The sequence below is a fragment of the Perognathus longimembris genome, unplaced genomic scaffold (assembly GCF_023159225.1).
Source record: "Perognathus longimembris pacificus isolate PPM17 unplaced genomic scaffold, ASM2315922v1 HiC_scaffold_137, whole genome shotgun sequence".
NCBI classification, from domain to species: domain Eukaryota; kingdom Metazoa; phylum Chordata; class Mammalia; order Rodentia; family Heteromyidae; genus Perognathus; species Perognathus longimembris.
The window spans coordinates 17967-36657 of NW_025956364.1; the positions used below are offsets into that span (position 1 = coordinate 17967).

General features: G+C 49.2%; 1 protein-coding gene across 1 annotated transcript; it reads right to left on the minus strand.

Moving 5' to 3' along the window:
- Positions 1–755: 755 nt before the first annotated feature.
- On the minus strand, positions 756–1658 carry LOC125344512 (proline-rich protein 23A-like). The gene has a single exon (XM_048337022.1). It carries the CDS (start codon positions 1656–1658, stop codon positions 756–758), a length of 903 nt encoding a protein of 300 aa, XP_048192979.1.
- Between the last annotated feature and the right edge of the window lie 17033 nt (positions 1659–18691).

The following is an 18691-nucleotide window of genomic DNA, read 5'->3' on the forward strand; positions in this document are numbered from 1 at the left end:
GCAGAGACTAGGGCCAACGTCCACTAAATGAATATGTATGCTGGTACTAGGGCTTGATTCAAGGCCTGGACTCTGTCTCTTAGCTTGTTCAACTCCCTCAACTCCAGCGCTCTACCACTTGAACCACAGCTCCACTTGCAGCTTTTTCTGATGCCAGTCCTCAGGCTTGAACTCGTTGCCTGGGCACTGTCCCTGACCATTTGTGCTCAAGGCTAGCACTCTACCACTTGAGCTACAGCTCCTTTTCTGGCTTTTTTTTCTGATCAGTTGAAGCTAAGAAACTTACAACTATCTTGCTGGAGCTGGCTTGAAGCTTGACCTTCAGATCTCAGCCTGCAAAACTCGGGATACAGGCATACGCGTTTGGTTGCTGGCAGAATGATTATATTCGTATGGATGCAAAAAGATTCAATGGTAGGGCACTGGAGAAAAAGTGAGCTTGTAAGGCAAAGTGCTGGAGCTGATGGTTGAAGCAAAAACATGGCGTGGAAGTCTAAAAACTGAGGATGACTTCTGCAGGAAAAGGATCTAAACAGCTAACTCAAAGCCGATATATATTCCAAGTAGTGTGTTTTAAGGCTGAGGCCATCTTCCAGATTTCCTAGTCAGCCAGTTCAAACATTCTGCAATGATACAAACAAACACACAGTCAGACAAACTCAAAAAAGAAACCCAATAACGAGTAAGGGAACCAACACACCAAATCCTAACTATGGAGGTTACATTGGTAGCTTCTACCAGACCCCCTACCACCCTCAACCAAACAGTAGGAGGAGGAAGGCAATAGGTCTGAGCACGAGCATCTCTAGCCTTGCACAGGGCATGGACGGTGCATAGGGCACACCAGTAGATTTGGTGGGCTGGTCAGATTTGAAAGCAGGCTGGGAGACAGAGGGAGAGGCCTCAGCAGTGAGCCTTGGACAAACCTCAAAAGGTGGAAGTCCGGGTTGAATACATACTGAGTGTTGTGACTGCTTGGATGAAGGGTGGGCACTGGCAAGACCAGGTTGTGGGCTGGGGTCTTGAGGCTCAGGGCTGGACCAACTTGGCTCCAGGAAGTCAGGATCAGAGTCCTCAGTGTCTTGAGCTTCCTCGGTGTCTTCAGCATCCTCGGTATAGACCTCTTCCTGGCAGGCCACGTCGGGGAAGGGCTGGCAGCAGAGGCCTTGCCGGACCACGACGTCCTCAGGCCGTGTATCCAGCAAATCATCCAGGAGTAGGCCATCGGATGAGGTCCCGGGCTGCCCTTGGGGGTTGGGGCCCAAGAGGTCCTGGGGGATGAGAACGAGCCTGTGGCCTAGGAGGTCCACGGTGAGGACCGAGGTTGGCGGAGGCTCCAGCACCAGATCGACGTGGCCTAGGGGCACCTGCAGGGCGCACCCAGTGGCCAGGACCACCAGGGAGGTGAGGGCGTTGTGGGTGTCTGCGGGGGCCGGTGTCGCCTTGGAGGAGTCTTCGGAGCTGGGTGGCGGCCTCGGCGGGTCCTTTCGGCTGCGCTTCGCTGGACTGGGTCCCGCAGGCTCTGGTGTGAACCAGGGTGTCACCTCGGAGGGGTCTTGCAGGCTGGGTGGCGGCCCCGGGTGGTTCTTTCGGCTGAGCTTCTCCGGGCTGGGTCCCCCAGTCTCCGGTCGGCAGCAGGGCGTGGTGCTGGCGTCCATCAAGGCGAGGGCGATGTCGGGAGTGGCGTGGTAGGTCTGGTGGTGCTGGCGCGGGGTCTCCGGTTGGTGCTTGCATGCACCGGGTGACAGTCAGGTGTCAGGTGTAGAGGAGGCCCCGTGAGGCGGGAAGAGGTCGTCGTCTACTGAGGCCCTGGCCGGCCGCCGCTTTTGAATCTCGCTGGCGTGTGTCCTCACACAGGTGCGGATGGTAGCGTGGTCTGTATTCTGATGGTGTTGCAAGTGCCCTCGGGCGGACCCCAGGCAGGCTAGGCCCCGCCCTGTCATCTTGCATCCAATGAGAGTGCTACTACGGAGGCTAGTACCTGCGCTGCGATTGGTTGCTCGCTGCTGTAGAAATACTTCCTGAACCTCTAGGAGGCTGAGGAAATTGTGTTGGTCCCGGGCCGGGCTTCTGGTGGCGGGAAAAACGCTTGCTCGTGTGTTCCTCCCGTTCCCTCAGAGGCTGTTCATAACTTCAAAGTCAGCCGAGTGGAAAGCCGAGTCGCTGCCGACCCCTGAGGCAAAAGCGCATGCGCACCCAAGCCGGAAGTGCTTGCTTTTCATTTTTGAGTCAGGACCCAAAATGGAGGTGTGTGTTGACCTGCTTTCATACATGCATGCTTTGCCCTTTCAGAGGCTGTGGAGACCGAAGACTCAACCTAGCATTGTGTGAACATTAGTTGTCATTTCCCTTCTTTATTGATTATTGGTTAAGTAAGTGTCCTGAGGGGGCTTAGCCCAATATGGCGGTGTGTAAAACGTCTAATGCATCTTGGCCTGTGTCGCCCCTTCCACACCCCAGCCGCGTCTCCCCCGACCCACACTTCCCCTTTTCACACATGACCGTGGAATGCAATGACTGCCCTTGCCCACCCGCCCTTCCTTCGTTCGCCTCCCCCCCCCCTTCATGTTCCGCGATGGTAGTGACCCCCCCCCCATGGCTCTATGTTTAGGGAGCCACACCGTCCTCCTTATGCCACACATGGACGAGCTGTGTGGAGAGTGGACTAAGCCACCACTTTGAGGTGTACAGCTTTTAGTTCAGTTTACTGGAGGATGAAAATGGCATGAGGGGAAAACGACAGCCTGGTCTGAGGCAGGACCTGAAAGAACTGGTCTGGGTTCTCTGTCTCTCTCTGTGTCCCGGGGTTTGAACTCAGGGCCTGGGCCTTGTCTCTCGGCTTTTTTTGCTCAAGGCCACGCCTCTGCCACTTGTGCCACAGCCCCCATTTTGCGTTTTTGGTAGTGAATTGCAGATCCCAGTTTCATGGACTTACCTCCTTGCTTGAGTTAGAACTGCGATACTCAGATCACCATCTCCTGAGTAGCTAGGATGAGAGGCATGTGCACGAGCAATCAGCTTTTCTTACTTTTTCTTTTTCTGCCTGGTCTTAGGGCTTGAACTCAAGGCCTGGGTGCTGTCCCTGAGCTCCTTTTCGCCCAGGGCCTGCCCTTCATTTACACATAGTGCTACTTCTGGTGTTTTGTGTTGCTGTTGTTTGTTTTTGTTTTTCTTCCTGCCAGTGCTGGGGAATGAACTCAGGCTGTCAGCATGTTCCTGGCTTCTTTTTGCTCAAGGGTAGCACATTACCACTTGAGACACAACACCTCTTCCTGCATTTTCTCTTCATGTGGTGTTGAGGAATTGGACCAGGTCTTCATGCAAACTAGACAAGCCACCCTCCCCACCCCTACTTCTTGTTTTTGAGTGGTGTTTTGGATGTAATAGTCTCCTGGAGACTTTTCTTCCTGGGTTGGCCTTCTAAGTAGCTACGATTACAGGTTTCTTGGCATTTTTACTATTTTTTTTTCTCCTCAGTCTTGGGGCTTGAATTCATGGCCAGTACACTGTCCCTGAGATTCAAGCCTCTCTTGATCAACATTTAAGTGAATTCTCTGTCCTTTGATGGCAGTGGAATCTTTCTGGTACCCAAACAAATGCAGCTAATTTTCTCCAACATATAGTAGAACAGTGGGAGGAATTTCCAGAGCATGGGGCCCTAGTTATTCTCAGTAAGCACCTTCCATCCCCATCCCTCTTTAAGCTTCAATTCAAAATGCCTGAGCTTGTTTTCAGTTGACAGATGAGGGTTGCAGGATGAGAATTGTTTATGTTTGTGGCTCATTGTGTTCAAGCTTCAGGTGGCTTGCAATCTGGGTCACTCTGCTAGTTGGATTTCTGGTGTTACTGCTTGCCCAGTGGAAAATCCTCTCAGGGATGTAGGACCAGGACTACAGAGCTTCGATCAGGTGCTCAGAGAATTTGCAAGTGCCTTTCCAGAAACTGCAGTCCCCTGGGGATATCTTGCCAAGGATACGAGTGGGTGCTCTTGGAGCAGAGGACGATGGGGTGTGTGTTTCTGTGTGTAACATGGACATGGGTGGGATAACCTTCTCTGGCCTGGGAAGATTTGATTGTGACTCTGAAAAATTCTCGGAGACAATAATGCGTATGCCTCATGAGAGGGTGGAATTGTGGTATCAGAGACAGATGTGTGAGTAGAGAGCCCATCAGCATCACGGAGGGGCTCTAGGCCCCTGGCTCAGACTGCAAATGGATGGGACGTCACCAGTGCTTGGTGGAACCAAGTATTTCCTGTTGCCTTATCTCCGGTGGCTCAACTTGGTTGCCATTTGATCTAGTTCTATATGTATATGTGTTGGAGTTTGCACTCCGGGCCAGAGGTCTATCCCTTAGCCTTTCCTACTCAATGTTGAGCTCTAGTTACACTACTGGAATCTTGGTCATTAACTGCAAATTAGAGCCTCGGGTTTTCCTGCTCAGCTCGGTCCTTACATGTTAGCCTCCTGAGTAGACAGGATTACAGGTGTGAGCCACTGGTGCCCACTGTATACTGATGCTACTTTCTGTCAACTTAGGCCTCAGGTGCCTTACAAAATGGGGAGAATGCCACCCAGTTGTGCAGATTGGTTGTGAGATGGTATGCATCCTGTTTTTGGAACATTGTTGGTATTTGCTAAATACTAGCTCTTCACTATATCCTAAGTTTCTAATGTGTCTATAGTTAGTCAGGATCTGCAGTTTCTGACTTGTCAGGAAGTACTTTTGCAGGTTTCGTTGGCATAGAATCTACTTGGTTCAGTGATGGCTCTGGGTTTGAAACTGGTGTGATTGTGTGTGTGTGTGTGTAAGTGTGTCAGGAGTCTGGTTTTACGTTCTTTCAGCTGTAGGTGGACTACCAGGCCTCTCATTGGGTTCCTTTGGTGTCTTCCAATAGTATCAATACAATCAGCAAGAAAGCCTTGAAGTCTCCTCGTAGGCCTAATTGCAAAAATCACTTCAGAGCGTGGGCAGGGAACTAGGTTGGAGAAGAAAAACCCAAGGAGCTTGGATACCATTGGCAAACTAGGTGCAAGGTAAACATTTTTGAATAGGACTCTGGCATTTCATGATTTCTTGGGAGTTAGGGGCTCTGTGAAACTGCTGCGACAGATGTACTTTTACTCCTACTTCTTTACCTCAGAACTAAGTGGCCTAAAAAGTCTATGTGTTTTTACTCATGCACTAAATTCTCAAGCACGTGTAAAGTAGCCGCCTCTTCATGGCCTCCCCACCTACTTCTCATGCCAGGGTTGTGGTGATAACATCCTTTCTGTGTGTGTTTACAAGCTTAAGCTGAGGATTTTCTTTTCTGCAGTGGCAGCATGTTGTGACTATCCTTACTGCCCCTGGTGAGAGCTCACTGCTGTTTGGTGATGTTCCCTGCAGTGTATGTTTCTTAATTCAAGAGACGCATTTTCCAAAAGGCGATATTTGTTTCTCTATCTTGTTTGAATACTTTGTACAAAGACACGGAAGACGATGTGAGTAATCACACGGACAGCAACTTCTTTTTTTTTTTTTTTTTTTTTTTTTTTGGCCAGTCCTGGGCCTTGGACTCAGGGCTTGAGCACTGTCCCTGGCTTCTTCCCGCTCAAGGCTAGCACTCTGCCACTTGAGCCACAGCACCGCTTCTGGCCGTTTTCTGTATATGTGGTGCTGGGGAATCGAACCTAGGGCCTCGTGTATCCGAGGCAGGCACTCTTGCCGCTAGGCTATATCCCCAGCCCGGACAGCAACTTCTTTGTCTCTAAAAATGATGACAGGCTGGAGGCCTGGTTCAAGTGGTAAAGCGCTTGCTTACTAAGTGCAAGTCTCTGAGTTCATACCTAATATAATTTTTTTTTAAACAGGAAAAGGGAAAGGAGATAGTTCTACTCTTCCTGCCAATCAAATACTTTTTATGCTGTTTTATGCCTGTTGTAGCTGTCTGGAGTGAAATATGTCTTTATTTTTTAAGAGTGAATTTGTGCCAATTTTTTATTCAGTAAGGTACTAGAAATCCTAGCCAAAGATAAGGCAGGAGAAAGAAAGATTCAAATAGGGAAAGAAGAACTCAAGTTGTCTCTATTGCAGATAAAGTATTATAATCCTACCAGGAAACTTCTACTGCTTATAAGTATTTTTATGCATTTAGCCGATCTAAAACCAGCATACAAAATTCAGTAGCTTTTCTATAGCCAATAATGAGTAGGCTGAGAAAGAAATCAGGAAAACAGTCCCATTCACAGTAGCCTGCAAAAAAGCAAAATAACTAGGTGTTAACTTCACCGAGAAGGTGCAAATCAAACAATGAAACAGTGAAAGTGATAAAATCTTTCTTCCTGGGTTTAAGTTTCCCACCCCCCCACACACACACATTTACGTATATATATCGCAGTATACATTTTAACTTTCACAATGATGAAAATTATCATTTTACTCTACATAGCTTATGCAGACTTAGGAACTTTAACAATAAATCATTTTCTCCATGTCAGATGATGTGCATTACGTTCCTTTTGTTTAGCAACATCTGTTCCCTCTTTCACTCTTTCCTTCCTTTCCATTCCTACCTATGAGTTGCTTAATTCCCTTTCATCCCTGTCCAATATAGCAATGGTCCCCTCTGATATATTATTGTTGTTGTTTCTGTTATTACTATTCTCACTCACTTTCCACTCATTCTGTGTCCTCTTCACTTGGTTTTTCTGAATTTTGGTATCTTGAGACCTGTTTACTTTGTTCTGTCTCTTTACATTTTAATTCTAACACCCGCATATCAGGGAGACCATCGATCATTTGTCTCTCTGTTCTGGGAGTGTCTCAGCAAGATTAACTTATAAAATCTTAATGAAAGAAATGGGAGACCTAGAAATATGAAAGCATGCCCAGGCTTAGAGACAGACAGAAATGACACCATTGAAATGGCCCTATTAATTGGAGGGACAAAGGTGAACAAATGCAAGAGTGGTACTCTTTAAACAGTATGTTGATAAAGAACTGTGCAACATGTCTGTGGGGACAGGCAGAAAAACTGTGAGAGAGTGAAGGAAAGGGGTGACATTGTCCAAATAAATATACTCATTACCTGACTTACGGAAATTAACCCCTCTCTATATCACCTGTTAAATAAGAACAAAAATTTAGAAATTGACCATATTGGCCCAAGCACTGCATAGAGTTATTGCATCAAACTCCCAGTGGTACTTTTCAAAGAAATGGAAAAATCAGTGCACAAGTTCCTATGGAACTTGGCATATGATACCTTGCTTCTTGTCATTCTCTCCTTCATCTGTTCTTTCTCATAGGAGCCTAAGGCCTCGTCTGTACAAACAAGACTGATTCTGTGGAGAGATGAAATTACACAGGACTCTGATAGCATGCAAAGAAATACCTTAGAAATGGGCTTTGTGTAATAGAGCTAATATTCAATCCTGGATTCCCAAATGTGTGGGCATAAGGAATGAGCTTATTTCAAAGGGCAGAAAGCTGCCCTAGAGCGTGAGCCGAAGGACTTGTGAGCAGACTGAATGCCTTTTCCGGTCCAGAGTGCAGTTATAGGGCCAATACTTTTGAACTCCCTGGGAGACATGAAGGCTTCTCTGGTTTCAGTGTAATTCAGTTTAAGCCGTGCTGTCATAGCATCTGCAGCCTGAAACTGTACCCTACCCAGATTTCACAGTTCAGGGTAGACCTGGAGGAGGCAGAGAGAGGATTCATACAGCCCCATCCCCCGACTTTTCTCCTTGAGGGGGAGGGAGTATTACCAGGGAATGAGAGAAGAAAATTAAGAACATTTAGGATATGCCACATAAGGTCCTGGCTGCTGCTGCTGGTGGTGGTGTTGTGTCAGTTCTGGTGCTTGAACTCAGGACCTAGCCTGTGTCCCTGAACTCTTTTGCTCAAGGCTAGTGCTCTACCACTTTGAGCCACAGCTCCACTTCCAATTTTCAGGAGGTTTACTGGAGAAAAAATTCTCATGGCCTTTCCTACCTGGGCTGACTTTGATCTTTGCTCTACAGATCCCAGCCTCCTGAGTAGCCAGGATTACAGAAATGAACCACCGGTACCTGGTCACTTCTGGCCTATTGCTGGTTAATTGGAGCAATGGATGTCATGGACTTTCCCGGCTCAGACTAGCTCTGAACCTCAGTCTTCAGATCTCACTCTCCTGAGTAGTTGTGATTACAGGCATGAGCCACCAGCACTCAGCTGTTATTATCATTAGTATTAGTAGTAGTAGAAGTAGTATTACATTATTTTATTTTGCTGGTAGTAGTAGGGCTTGAACTCAGGACTTAAGGCTTTTGATGTGCTTTGTTCTGTTGTTTGTTCGTTGCCAGCCCTGGCGCTTGGGAATCAGGGCCTGGGCACTGTCACTGGCTTTTTTATACTTAAGGCTAGCACTGTACCTCTTGCACCACATAGTAACTTCTAGATTTTTCTGTTTATGGGGTCCTAAGGAATTGAACCCAGGGCTTCATGCATGGTAGGCAAGCACTGTATCATTCCCACATTCCCAGCTAAGCTTTTGCTTAGTTGTTTCTGGCTCAAGGTTGGCGCACTATCACTTGATCCACCTCTCTAGTTCAGGCGTTTTGTTAGTTAAGTTGAGAGTAGTCTTTTCAGTTTGCACAGGTTGGCTTGGCAGTGGTATCCTCAGATCTCAGCTCCCTGAGTAGCTAGGATTACAGGTGTGAGGCCCGCTCCCTCCAGCTGCTAGCTGCTTTTTGTATGCTCTGGCATTTAATACTTAGAGCCTTGTGGTGGGGTGTTTTAGACCCTCTTTCCAGAGGTAACTGCCCCTTGACTGCATGCACCATCCCCTCATTGGCGACTAGATGTCCCATCTGAGAGCAGAAGACCCTTCACAGGGCTAATAGCTGGGGAGGCCTTTGGGAGGGGCAGGAAGCTAGGATGTGCAAGGTCAGCCCACGTGCCCTGACCCCAGACCCAGCTGAGGAGAGTTGGACCAAGCTAGTAGAACAGGGGAAGAGAAGGTACAAGGAAGACAGGGAATCTGAGACAGACAGGAAGCTGGCCATGGTTGGCTTCGCAGAGAGGGAGCAAGGGCGTGGACATCTGAAGGAGGACTCCCACATGTTGTGTCAGGGGTGGGGGATTGGCAGGGGGAGAGAGGACAGGGCCAGGTGGTGGAGGATCAGGTTGAGGGGCTGAGAAAACTAGCTCCTGGGCCACAGGCCATTAGGCTCACCTCAGAGCTGTTCTCAGGCCCAGGTGATTACACAGTCTCCTTGGCTGGGGATGAAGACTGGGAGAGCTCTCATCGGCCTAGCCTCAACACACCACACTAGCACTGTGATCTTAGGAGCAATCCTTTACCTTTCTGAGCCTTATTCCATCCAGGTCAGCTGCCTCCCTGGGACCTGGAAGTGATTGCCGTTGCAACTGCCCTCCAGTTTACAAAAAGAGGATGCATGAGAAGGAGCCACTGCTGCACAGAGTCCAAGCCACATAGTCCCAAGTCATAGGCTGCAGACCTGGGGACCCCACCCCATTGCCCAGAAAGGCTGCCCTTCCCTGATGGCCCTGGCCTGGCCCCTTCTCGCCTGCCCATTGTCCACAAGGACCCATATGCTCTGCCGGGCAATTGGAGGTGCCCATGGCCTTGGGATGGCCACTCCTGCCCCTATCAGCTGCTGACATGCAAGTGTCCTGGGATGGAATGTATTTTCATTCTTCCATTACAGCATTCTCAGCCCTGCTTAATCATATTTTTCTTTGTCTTTTAAAACAAGCTCTTGTCTGGGTTTTTCTATCTTCTGGCTGCTCCTCCGAGGACACTGTAGAACTGGGCTGATATTTGTTCCCGGATTGCTTTTTTTTGTTGTTAATGTTCCTTCCTTTATAGATGTGGTGAGGCTGGGCAGGTGCTGAGATTCTCCAAGTACCCCATGTCCCACTCGACACTTTCATGTTAATTTTAGAACAAAAGTGCCACCTCATGTTGTGGGAGAAGCTGCTATTCAGAGATGTAAACTATGCTGCCTGAAGTTATCTTAGGGCTGGAAAATTGGGGATTTAAGCCAATTTGACCTCCAAGATGGGGTTTCATCTATTACTAATGTTTTTCTTCATGTGTTACTAATGCTTCTCTGCTCAAACTGTGGTCCTGTCTCTGTTCTGTGCTAACACTATGCAAGCCTGGTACAGTCTGCTCCTCTCACCCCTTCACTTTAGTGGCTAGGAGGGAAAAGAAGAGCAGTGATTGTCCACTGACTATATGATCCAATGGCCTGTTGATCGAGGAGGCTACCATGGCTGTTGATGTAGTAGTCTCTGCAGCGAGAAAGTAAGAATGCTCACTGGCTTGGCCCCAAGAAAGGCCAGGATATGCTTAGTGTTGGTCTGTTCACCATGAGCTGGCATCAAATGTTGAGCCTCAGATCTCAGCTACCTGAGTCGGTAGGAGGGAGCCATCTATATGTGGCAGGGACTCAGCCTTTGATTCCAGGGTAAAGAAGGGAAAGGTGGGAGGTCACGTGACAGCCACAGAGGCTGAAAGGGGGCACTTTCTTGGTACTGGCTCTCTCCTGGCTCCCAGTGCCTGAGTACCTTCTGAAGCCCAGTTCTTTCTATCCAGGGCATTTGGAAGCCATGAGTCTGGATGGCCAACCAACAAAGAGAAACACAATTCACAGAGCAAGGAAGGTTGCATGACTCAGTATCTAGTCTCAGATTAGGCCTCCCTCACTCTGGCCTGGAATGAAGTTCTTCCATGTCTTGCCTTGCTTTGTTCAGTGGTAAGATGCACGGGCTGGTCCTTGAGTTGATTTCTCTGACCTCAAGGCTCTTCCATGAGCATCTTTCAGCTGGCCCCTCATCCTGAAAGGCCCTCTGGGAGGTTGGGTCTGGTCTTTTCCACATTCCAGTCTGGAGAGAGGGCTGGGTATTAGAGACCTCGCCTGTCCTCCTTCTGCCCCTGTACCAGAGTCCCCTCCCCTCCCCTTCCAGATGTGGCTGCTGGGGGAAGACAGAAGGCAGGTGCTGTGTGGAGGGAGGGTGGCAATAGAGTGTAATTCCCTATACAAAACTTCTCCCATCAATCTTCTGTCTCAGCAACAGAGTCCCAGTCTATGTCTTGCACTATGGTGTAGCATTCCACTTCTAAGCCACTGTGTTGTGTGTGTGTGTGTGTGTGTGTGTGTGTGTGTGTGTGTTTTGCCATGTCTATAACCACAATTGACAACCATTCTAAAGTGGAAGGCACCGTTGTTGAAAGGCATGGGAACTCTGTCCTTTCTTCACCTGAGCCTCTTTGTTGTCAAGGTCTTCTGATTATGAAGCAGGGTTCAAGGCCTTGGCTGGTCAGATTAGCTCCCTCTGGCTCTCTGTGGTACAGCCAAGCATGTTTTACAGAGCCGGTATCAGGAGCTGTGCGTCAGCCTGTGATTACGTGTGAAATCCCCCATGATGTAGTCTGGATGGGGATTACCATGGAAACGGCTCAATGGCCAAAGAAATTCTGCTGGTTTCATTGCTAAAGCTTAATTCTAAGAACTTAACAGAATTCCTTAGAAACCTGCTTTCCCCCGACCTTTGTGTCTGGCTTCGGTATCTGCTCAGTAACATTGGCTGACTGAATGAGTGAAAGGACCTAAGAAACAGAGTTCCCCCAATGGGGGCCCAGGCCTTGAACTGTGGACATGGGCCTTGAACTCAGCTGCTGGGACTTGATCTCAGGGCCTGGGCCTGGATCTTGGGGCCTTGGACTTGAACTCTGGCCTGGAATGGACCATGGGGCCAGGACCTTGAACTCAAGCATTGAGAAAGGAATGCTGGGCCTGGAACTTTGACTCTGGGCTTGGGACCTGAGTTAAATGGCTGGGAATGGAATGGGCTTAGCACTTGAACTCAGGGCTTGGACTTGATCTGCTGCCTGGGACTTGAACTTGCCTCTGGAACTGTAATCCAGATCCTGGGCCTTCTACTTAGAACCTCACCCTTGGATTCCATGCCTAGACTTTGAACTCAGAGACTGGTCCTTGAACTTGAAGCCTGGGACCTGAATTCAGGACATGGTAGTTTTACTCACAGCTTGGGACTTGAACTTGAGTACGAGGCATTGATCCCCGGGCTGGGCTTTGTATTCAACCTGTGACTTATAACAGGCACTTCAGACTTAAACTCAGTTCCTGGAACTTGAACTCTGGGCTTGGGCTTTGAGCTGGGGCCTGTGTCTTGATCGCTGCACCTGGGACTTGAAGTCAAGGCCTGTGACTTGAATGCTGGGCTGGAAATTTAACTCTGGGCGTGGGACTTGAGTTCAATGCTTGGGACTTAAGCCTGAGGCCTAGGATTGACCTCAGGGTCTGGGACTTGATCTCTGCTTTGTCCTGGAACTCTGAGCTCTACTTGAACTCAGGGCCTGCAACATTAACTTAGGGCTTGGGAATTGAACTCATGACCGGGGCCTTGAGCTCAGAGTGGGCATTGAACTCTGGGCCTTTGCGTTGATCTTGTGGCCTGGGACTTGAACTCTGGCCTGTGACGTGATGCTGGGTCTGGAACTTTTACTTCTTGGCCTAGACTTGAGTTCAATGCCTGCGACTTGAATTTTGGCCTCAGACTTGAGTTCCGGGCCTTGGCCTTGAACTCAGGACCTGGGCATTTAACTTGGGGCCTAGGACTGGAAATTAGGGCATGGACATTTTATCAGTGCTGGCCCTTGACATTGAGGCATGGGCTTTGAACTCAGGGATTAGTCCTTGATCTCGAAGCCTGGGCCCTGAATTCAAGACCTGGGCCTTGAGCTCTGGAGTGGGCCGTGAACTCGAGGCCTGGGACCTGAATTGTCGACCTGAGCCTTGAACTCAGCACCTGAGAATTGAACTTTTTCATGGCCCTGAACTCATGGCCTGGGACTTGAACTTGGGCCCGGGCATTCAAGTCTGGGCCTTGGCTGTGAACTCAGGAACTTGGATTGAAGCCAGGGCCTGGGATTTCTACTGCAGGCCTTGGACTTGAAATCATGGCCTTGGACTTGAATTCATAGCCAGGAATTTGCACTAGAGACCTAGGACTGGGAGTCGGGTCTCAGTCTTTGTCCTGGGCCCTGAAATTGGTCTCTGGAACTGGAATTCCGAACCTGTGCCTAGAATTTGGTGCCTGGGCCGTGGATTCTCTTCCTTGCCTTTGAACTCAGGGCCTGGGCCATGAAGTTGGGGCTTAGGCCTGGAAATTGGGGCCTGAACTTGGATATCGGGACTGTACTATCCAGGATGTTAGCTGGATGCCTCGGACTTGAACTCGAGGCCAGAGACTTGAACTCAGTGACGGGACTTTGATCTCAGGGCCTGGTATGTGACATCATGGCCTGGACTTTAAATCTGAGCCTGGACCAGGAGATCCAGGCTGGACATTGAAATGGGGGCCTGTGAGTTGACCTAAGGATCTGACACATGAACTTGATTCCCGGGACTTGACTTGTGGTCAGGGACATAAAATCTGACCTTGGCCTGCAATTCAGGCCTGAGACCTGAACTTGGGGCCTGCAACTTGATCATGGGCTGTGGAACAAGAACTCTGGCCTGAGCCTTTTCTTTCAGTTCTGAGATTTGAACTGGGGGCTGGAAACAAACACGGGGCTTGAAAGTTGAACTCATGGCCCAGGCCATGAACTCGGGGCCTTCAACCCAAACTCTTGGAAGTGGGGGCCTGGGAATGTTGTCCAAGTCCATACTTGGAATTGGGACCTCGGCCTAGATGTCACAGGTTGCATTTGAACTCAGGCCTATGCCATTAATGGGGGCCTGGACTTGAACTTACAGCCTGGGCCTTGACTTTGGGCCTGGGGCTTGGACTCCAGGCTTAGGACTTGAACTCAGGGGCCACATCATGAACTTACGGGTCCAGCGACTGGAACTCTGGGGCTGGGGACTGAAAAGATGGGCCTCAGACTTTAACTCAAAGTCTGGGCTTGATTTGGGGGACTAGGCAATGAACTCTTAGCTTGGCATTTATACTGAGGGCCTTTGCTAGGAATTGGGGACTGGGACTACTCCCCCGGGGCTTGGAATTGAACCACATATCTCGGCCCTTTTCTGAGGGTCACAGCCTGGACCTCACAGCCTGGAACTTGAACTGGAGCCTGGCACTTGGATTCACAGCCTGGGACTTGAACTCTAGTCTGTGGAATTAAAGTCAAAGCTTGGGACTTGAAGTAAAAGGCCTGGGCCATGAACTAAAATCCTGGGTCCTGAACTTGAGGCCACAGAACTGAAATCAGGACTTGGGACTTGAACTCTGGGCCAGGCATTGGACTAGAGCCCTGGGCCTTAATGCTTTAACTTGGGCATGGGGACTAGAACTGAGGCCTGGGCCTTCCTCTCCAGCCTGGAACTTGAACTCAAGCCCCGGGATAGGAACTTGGACCTTGGTCTTGCATTCAGGGGCTGGGATGTGAACTCTAGGCCTGGGAATAGGACACGGAGTTTGGAATTTGAACCATGGCCCAGGCATTGCTTTCAGGCTGGGAACTTAACCTTAGGTCTTCGGACCCCTGAACTTGAGGCCAAAGAACTGAAATCAGGACTTGGGACTTGAACTCTGGCAAGGCATTGAACTAGAGCCCTGGGCCTTAATGCTTTAACTTGGGCATGGGGACTAGAACTCAGGCCTGGGCCTTCCTCTCCAGTCTGGAACTTGAACTCGGGGCCCGGGATAGGAACTTGGACCTTGGTCTTGCATTCAGGGGCTGGGATGTATGTAAACTGTAGGCCTGGGTATTGGACACAGGGTTTGGAATTTGAACCGTGGCCCAGGCATTGCTTTCAGGCCGGGAACTTAACCTTGAGTCTTTGCACCCCTGAGCTCCATGCCTGGGCCTGGGATTCAGAGCCTGATCCTTGAATTCTGGGTTGAGATTTGAACTCCAGGCCTGTGCTTTGATTCTGCAGCCTGTGCCTTCTAATCAGGGCTCAGGCCTTGAATTCAGTAAATGGACTGTGAACTAAGGATCTGGGACGTGAACTCAGGGATTGGGCCTTGGGCCCTGATAGCAGCACTGGGCCTTAAATTGGGGCCTGGACTTCAACTTGGAGCATGGAAGTGGAACTCCGAGTCTGGACCTCAATTCAGGGACAGGCCCCTGCATTGAGCGCCTGGGCCATGAACTCAGGGCCCAGGTCTCGAATTGGGAGTGAAGCTTTGAACACATGTCCTGGGATTTCAAGTTGGGGCCCAGGACTAGGACTCAGGGTCTGGGACATGAAGTATAAGCAAGAGACTTGTATTCTTGACCTGGGACTTGAACCCAGTCCCATGTTTGAACTCAAGGCCCGGGACTTGAACTTGAGGCCTGGGCTTGAAGTGGGCCTTGATTTCCCAGCCGAGGCCTTAAACTCGAGCCTGGCTTGGGGATGAGTATGACACTGGCTTCTGAAAATGAGTTTGTGATAACTTCCTCTCCTTCTATTTCTCAGAAGAGCTTGAGGAGTATGAGTATTCTTCTTTAAAGGACTTGTAGAATTGCGTAGTGACCCCCTCCAGGTCATGAACTCAGTGCCTGTGCCTTGAACTCTGAACCTAGGCCTAGACATCTGAGCCCTGTACTTGAACTCATGGCCTGTGATTTGAATTTGAGTCCTGGGCCTTGAACTCTCAGCCTGGGCCTTGACCTTCTAGCCTGGGCTTTCAAGTCTTAGTCTAAGAATGAAGTGGTTGTCACAGACTTGAACTCGGGGATTGCACCCTGAATGCGGGGCCTGGGACTTCAACATGGTTCTTAGGATTGCCCTAGCAGCCTGAGCCATGAATTGAATGCTTAGGTCCTGACTGACTCGGGCCTGCGATTTGAATTCAGGGCTTGGGACTTGACTCAGAGCCTGACACTTGAACTTGGCCGCTGTGTCTTGCAATGGCAGTTGGGACTTTAAGCCAGGCCTGGGCCTTCCTCATAGGCCTGCAACTAGAACTCGTGGCTTAGGACTAGAACTCAGTGCCTGGGACTTGAACTTGGGCATTAGCCTTCAGTTCAGGCCTGTGACTTGAGTTCATGGCCTGGACCCTCAACTGAAGGATTGGAACCTGAAATGACAGCCTGAGCCTTGCCCTAACGTTCTGCAACTTGCAATTGAGGCCTAGGACTTCAACTCCAAAGCCTAGGTCTTGAACTCGGGTCCTGGGCTTCGAACTCAAGTCTGTGGAATTGAAGTCGGGTCTTGGAACTTGAACTGAAGGCCTACGCCTTGAACTCCAGTCCTGGGTCCTGAACTTGAGGCCTGAGAATTGTAATCAGGATTTGGGACTTGAACCTTGAACCAGGGATTTAACTAGAGTCCTGGGTCTGAAACTAGGAACGTGGGCCTTAACCTGGGATGGGGAGTAGAGCTCAGGCCTGAGCCCTACTCTCAGGCCTGCAACTTGAACTCGAGCCCCAGATCTTGAACTCAAGGTCTGGAACACAAACTTGGACCTTGGCCGTGACTCCATGGCTGGGATGTGAACTTGGGGACTGGGACTTGCACATGGGCCTTGGAACTCGAACTTAGGCCTTTGCAATGTTTCAGGCCTAGGGCTTGAATTTGAGTTCACATGAGAGCCTGGGCTCTGAACTCAGGGCCTGGGATCTGAACATGGGGACCAAGCATTGAAATCATGGCATGGGACTCGAACAATGCGAGCTTGATCCTTAATCTCGTGGATTGGGATTTGAACGCCAGCCCGGGGACTTGATTTTGTACTTGGGAATGAACGTCATGTTTTAGAGTTGCTTTTGGTCCCAAGGCGTTGATATTGGGGCTGGGCCATATAATTAGGGCCAGGGACTTGAACTTGGATCTGGGGCCCTGAACTGAATTCAGGTCCTAGAACATGAACTCGGGGCCTGAACTGATTTCGGCTGCTCCAACTGGCGCTCAGGGCCTGAGACTGGAACTCGAGGTCTGGGCTTTGAATTGTGGGCCCTGGCCATGAACTTGAAGCCAGGCCTTGGATTGGGGCCTGAGCCTTTCACACACCTCCTGGGATTTCAACTTGGGTCCTGGAACTGAACCTGAGGCCTGAGCCTTGAACACTGGGTCACCGTCCGGAATTCACAGCCAGAACTTTAACTCAGGCCTGGCACTGGACATTCGGTGCCTGGGGAGAAATTGGGGGCCTGGGACTTGAACTTGAGACCTAGGCCTTGAAATGGGGTTCATTCCCTTCAACTACAAGGTCAGGCCTCCTAGATGGGGCCAAGGCCTTGACCTCAACACATAGGCCTTGTATTCAGGCCCTGCAACTGGAACTTGGAGTCCAGAGACTCAAACTCACTGCCTGGGACTTGAACTCAGAGCCTGGGTTTGTGAACATAGGGCATGGGATTTGAATGGAACACTTGTTGTGATCTCATGCTCTGCAACTTGAAATAGCCTCATGAGACATGAACTCAAGGCCCAGACCCTAAAAGCCTGAACTTGACCCCAGTTTCCTGGATTTCATGTCAGGCTTGGGGATGGGACACAGTCCAGGGATTAGAATTAGAAAAACAAAACAGAAATCCAACGTAAGTTTCTGTGATTTTTTTTCCCCCACCCACTACGATTAGGAGGAAAAACGAATTACTCCGTAAAGATACGGGTTATCTGCCAACCAAGGACAGTAGCATTTTATTTAATGATAAAACTTAGAAGCATCAATAGAGCGTGTAAGACAGGAAAAGTAAGCTACAAAGGTGTTTATCAAAACACACAAAATTCTCTTTATCTACCGGTATTATTGTCCTTGCCAACCAACCAAGAAATACATAGATATGTATTCAAAAATTACATAATTCTGTTGTAGATCAGAGTAATGTAAGAAATTATGTCTATACACTAGTATCCATGAACAAAGTAGACTTAGGATCTTATAAGTATATAATATCAAACCCTAGAACTGAGAGGTTTTCAGTACAGGAGAAAACATTTAAAAATATACCAATAGTGGAAGGGTTTGTAAAAAACAAAACAAAAAACGCACTACTTAAAATCATCAATTCTTTGATAAGCTAATAATAGAAAAACAAAGATCTCTGGTCACTGTTTCAAGGTTTTTGCTTTGTAGTCACCAACGTGCATAGTAGAAAATTTGCTCGAGGGAACTTGGTTTGTTTGTACTGGTCCTAGGATGTGCACTCAGGGCCCTGGCACTGTCCCTGAGCATTTGTGCTCAGGGCTAGCACTGTAGCATTCGAGTCACAGCTCCAGTTCCAGCATTTGCAAAGAGTCTCAAAGACTTTCCTTTCCAGGCTGGCTTTGAACCTTCATTGTCAGCTCTCCACTTCCTGAGTAGCTGGGATTACAGGCATCAGCCATTGGTGCCAGGTGGAGGTAAGTCCATGGTGGCGATGAATTAGCAGAGACTAGGGCCAACGTCCACTAAATGAATATGTATGCTGGTACTAGGGCTTGATTCAAGGCCTGGACTCTGTCTCTTAGCTTGTTCAACTCCCTCAACTCCAGCGCTCTACCACTTGAACCACAGCTCCACTTGCAGCTTTTTCTGATGCCAGTCCTCAGGCTTGAACTCGTTGCCTGGGCACTGTCCCTGACCATTTGTGCTCAAGGCTAGCACTCTACCACTTGAGCTACAGCTCCTTTTCTGGCTTTTTTTTCTGATCAGTTGAAGCTAAGAAACTTACAACTATCTTGCTGGAGCTGGCTTGAAGCTTGACCTTCAGATCTCAGCCTGCAAAACTCGGGATACAGGCATACGCGTTTGGTTG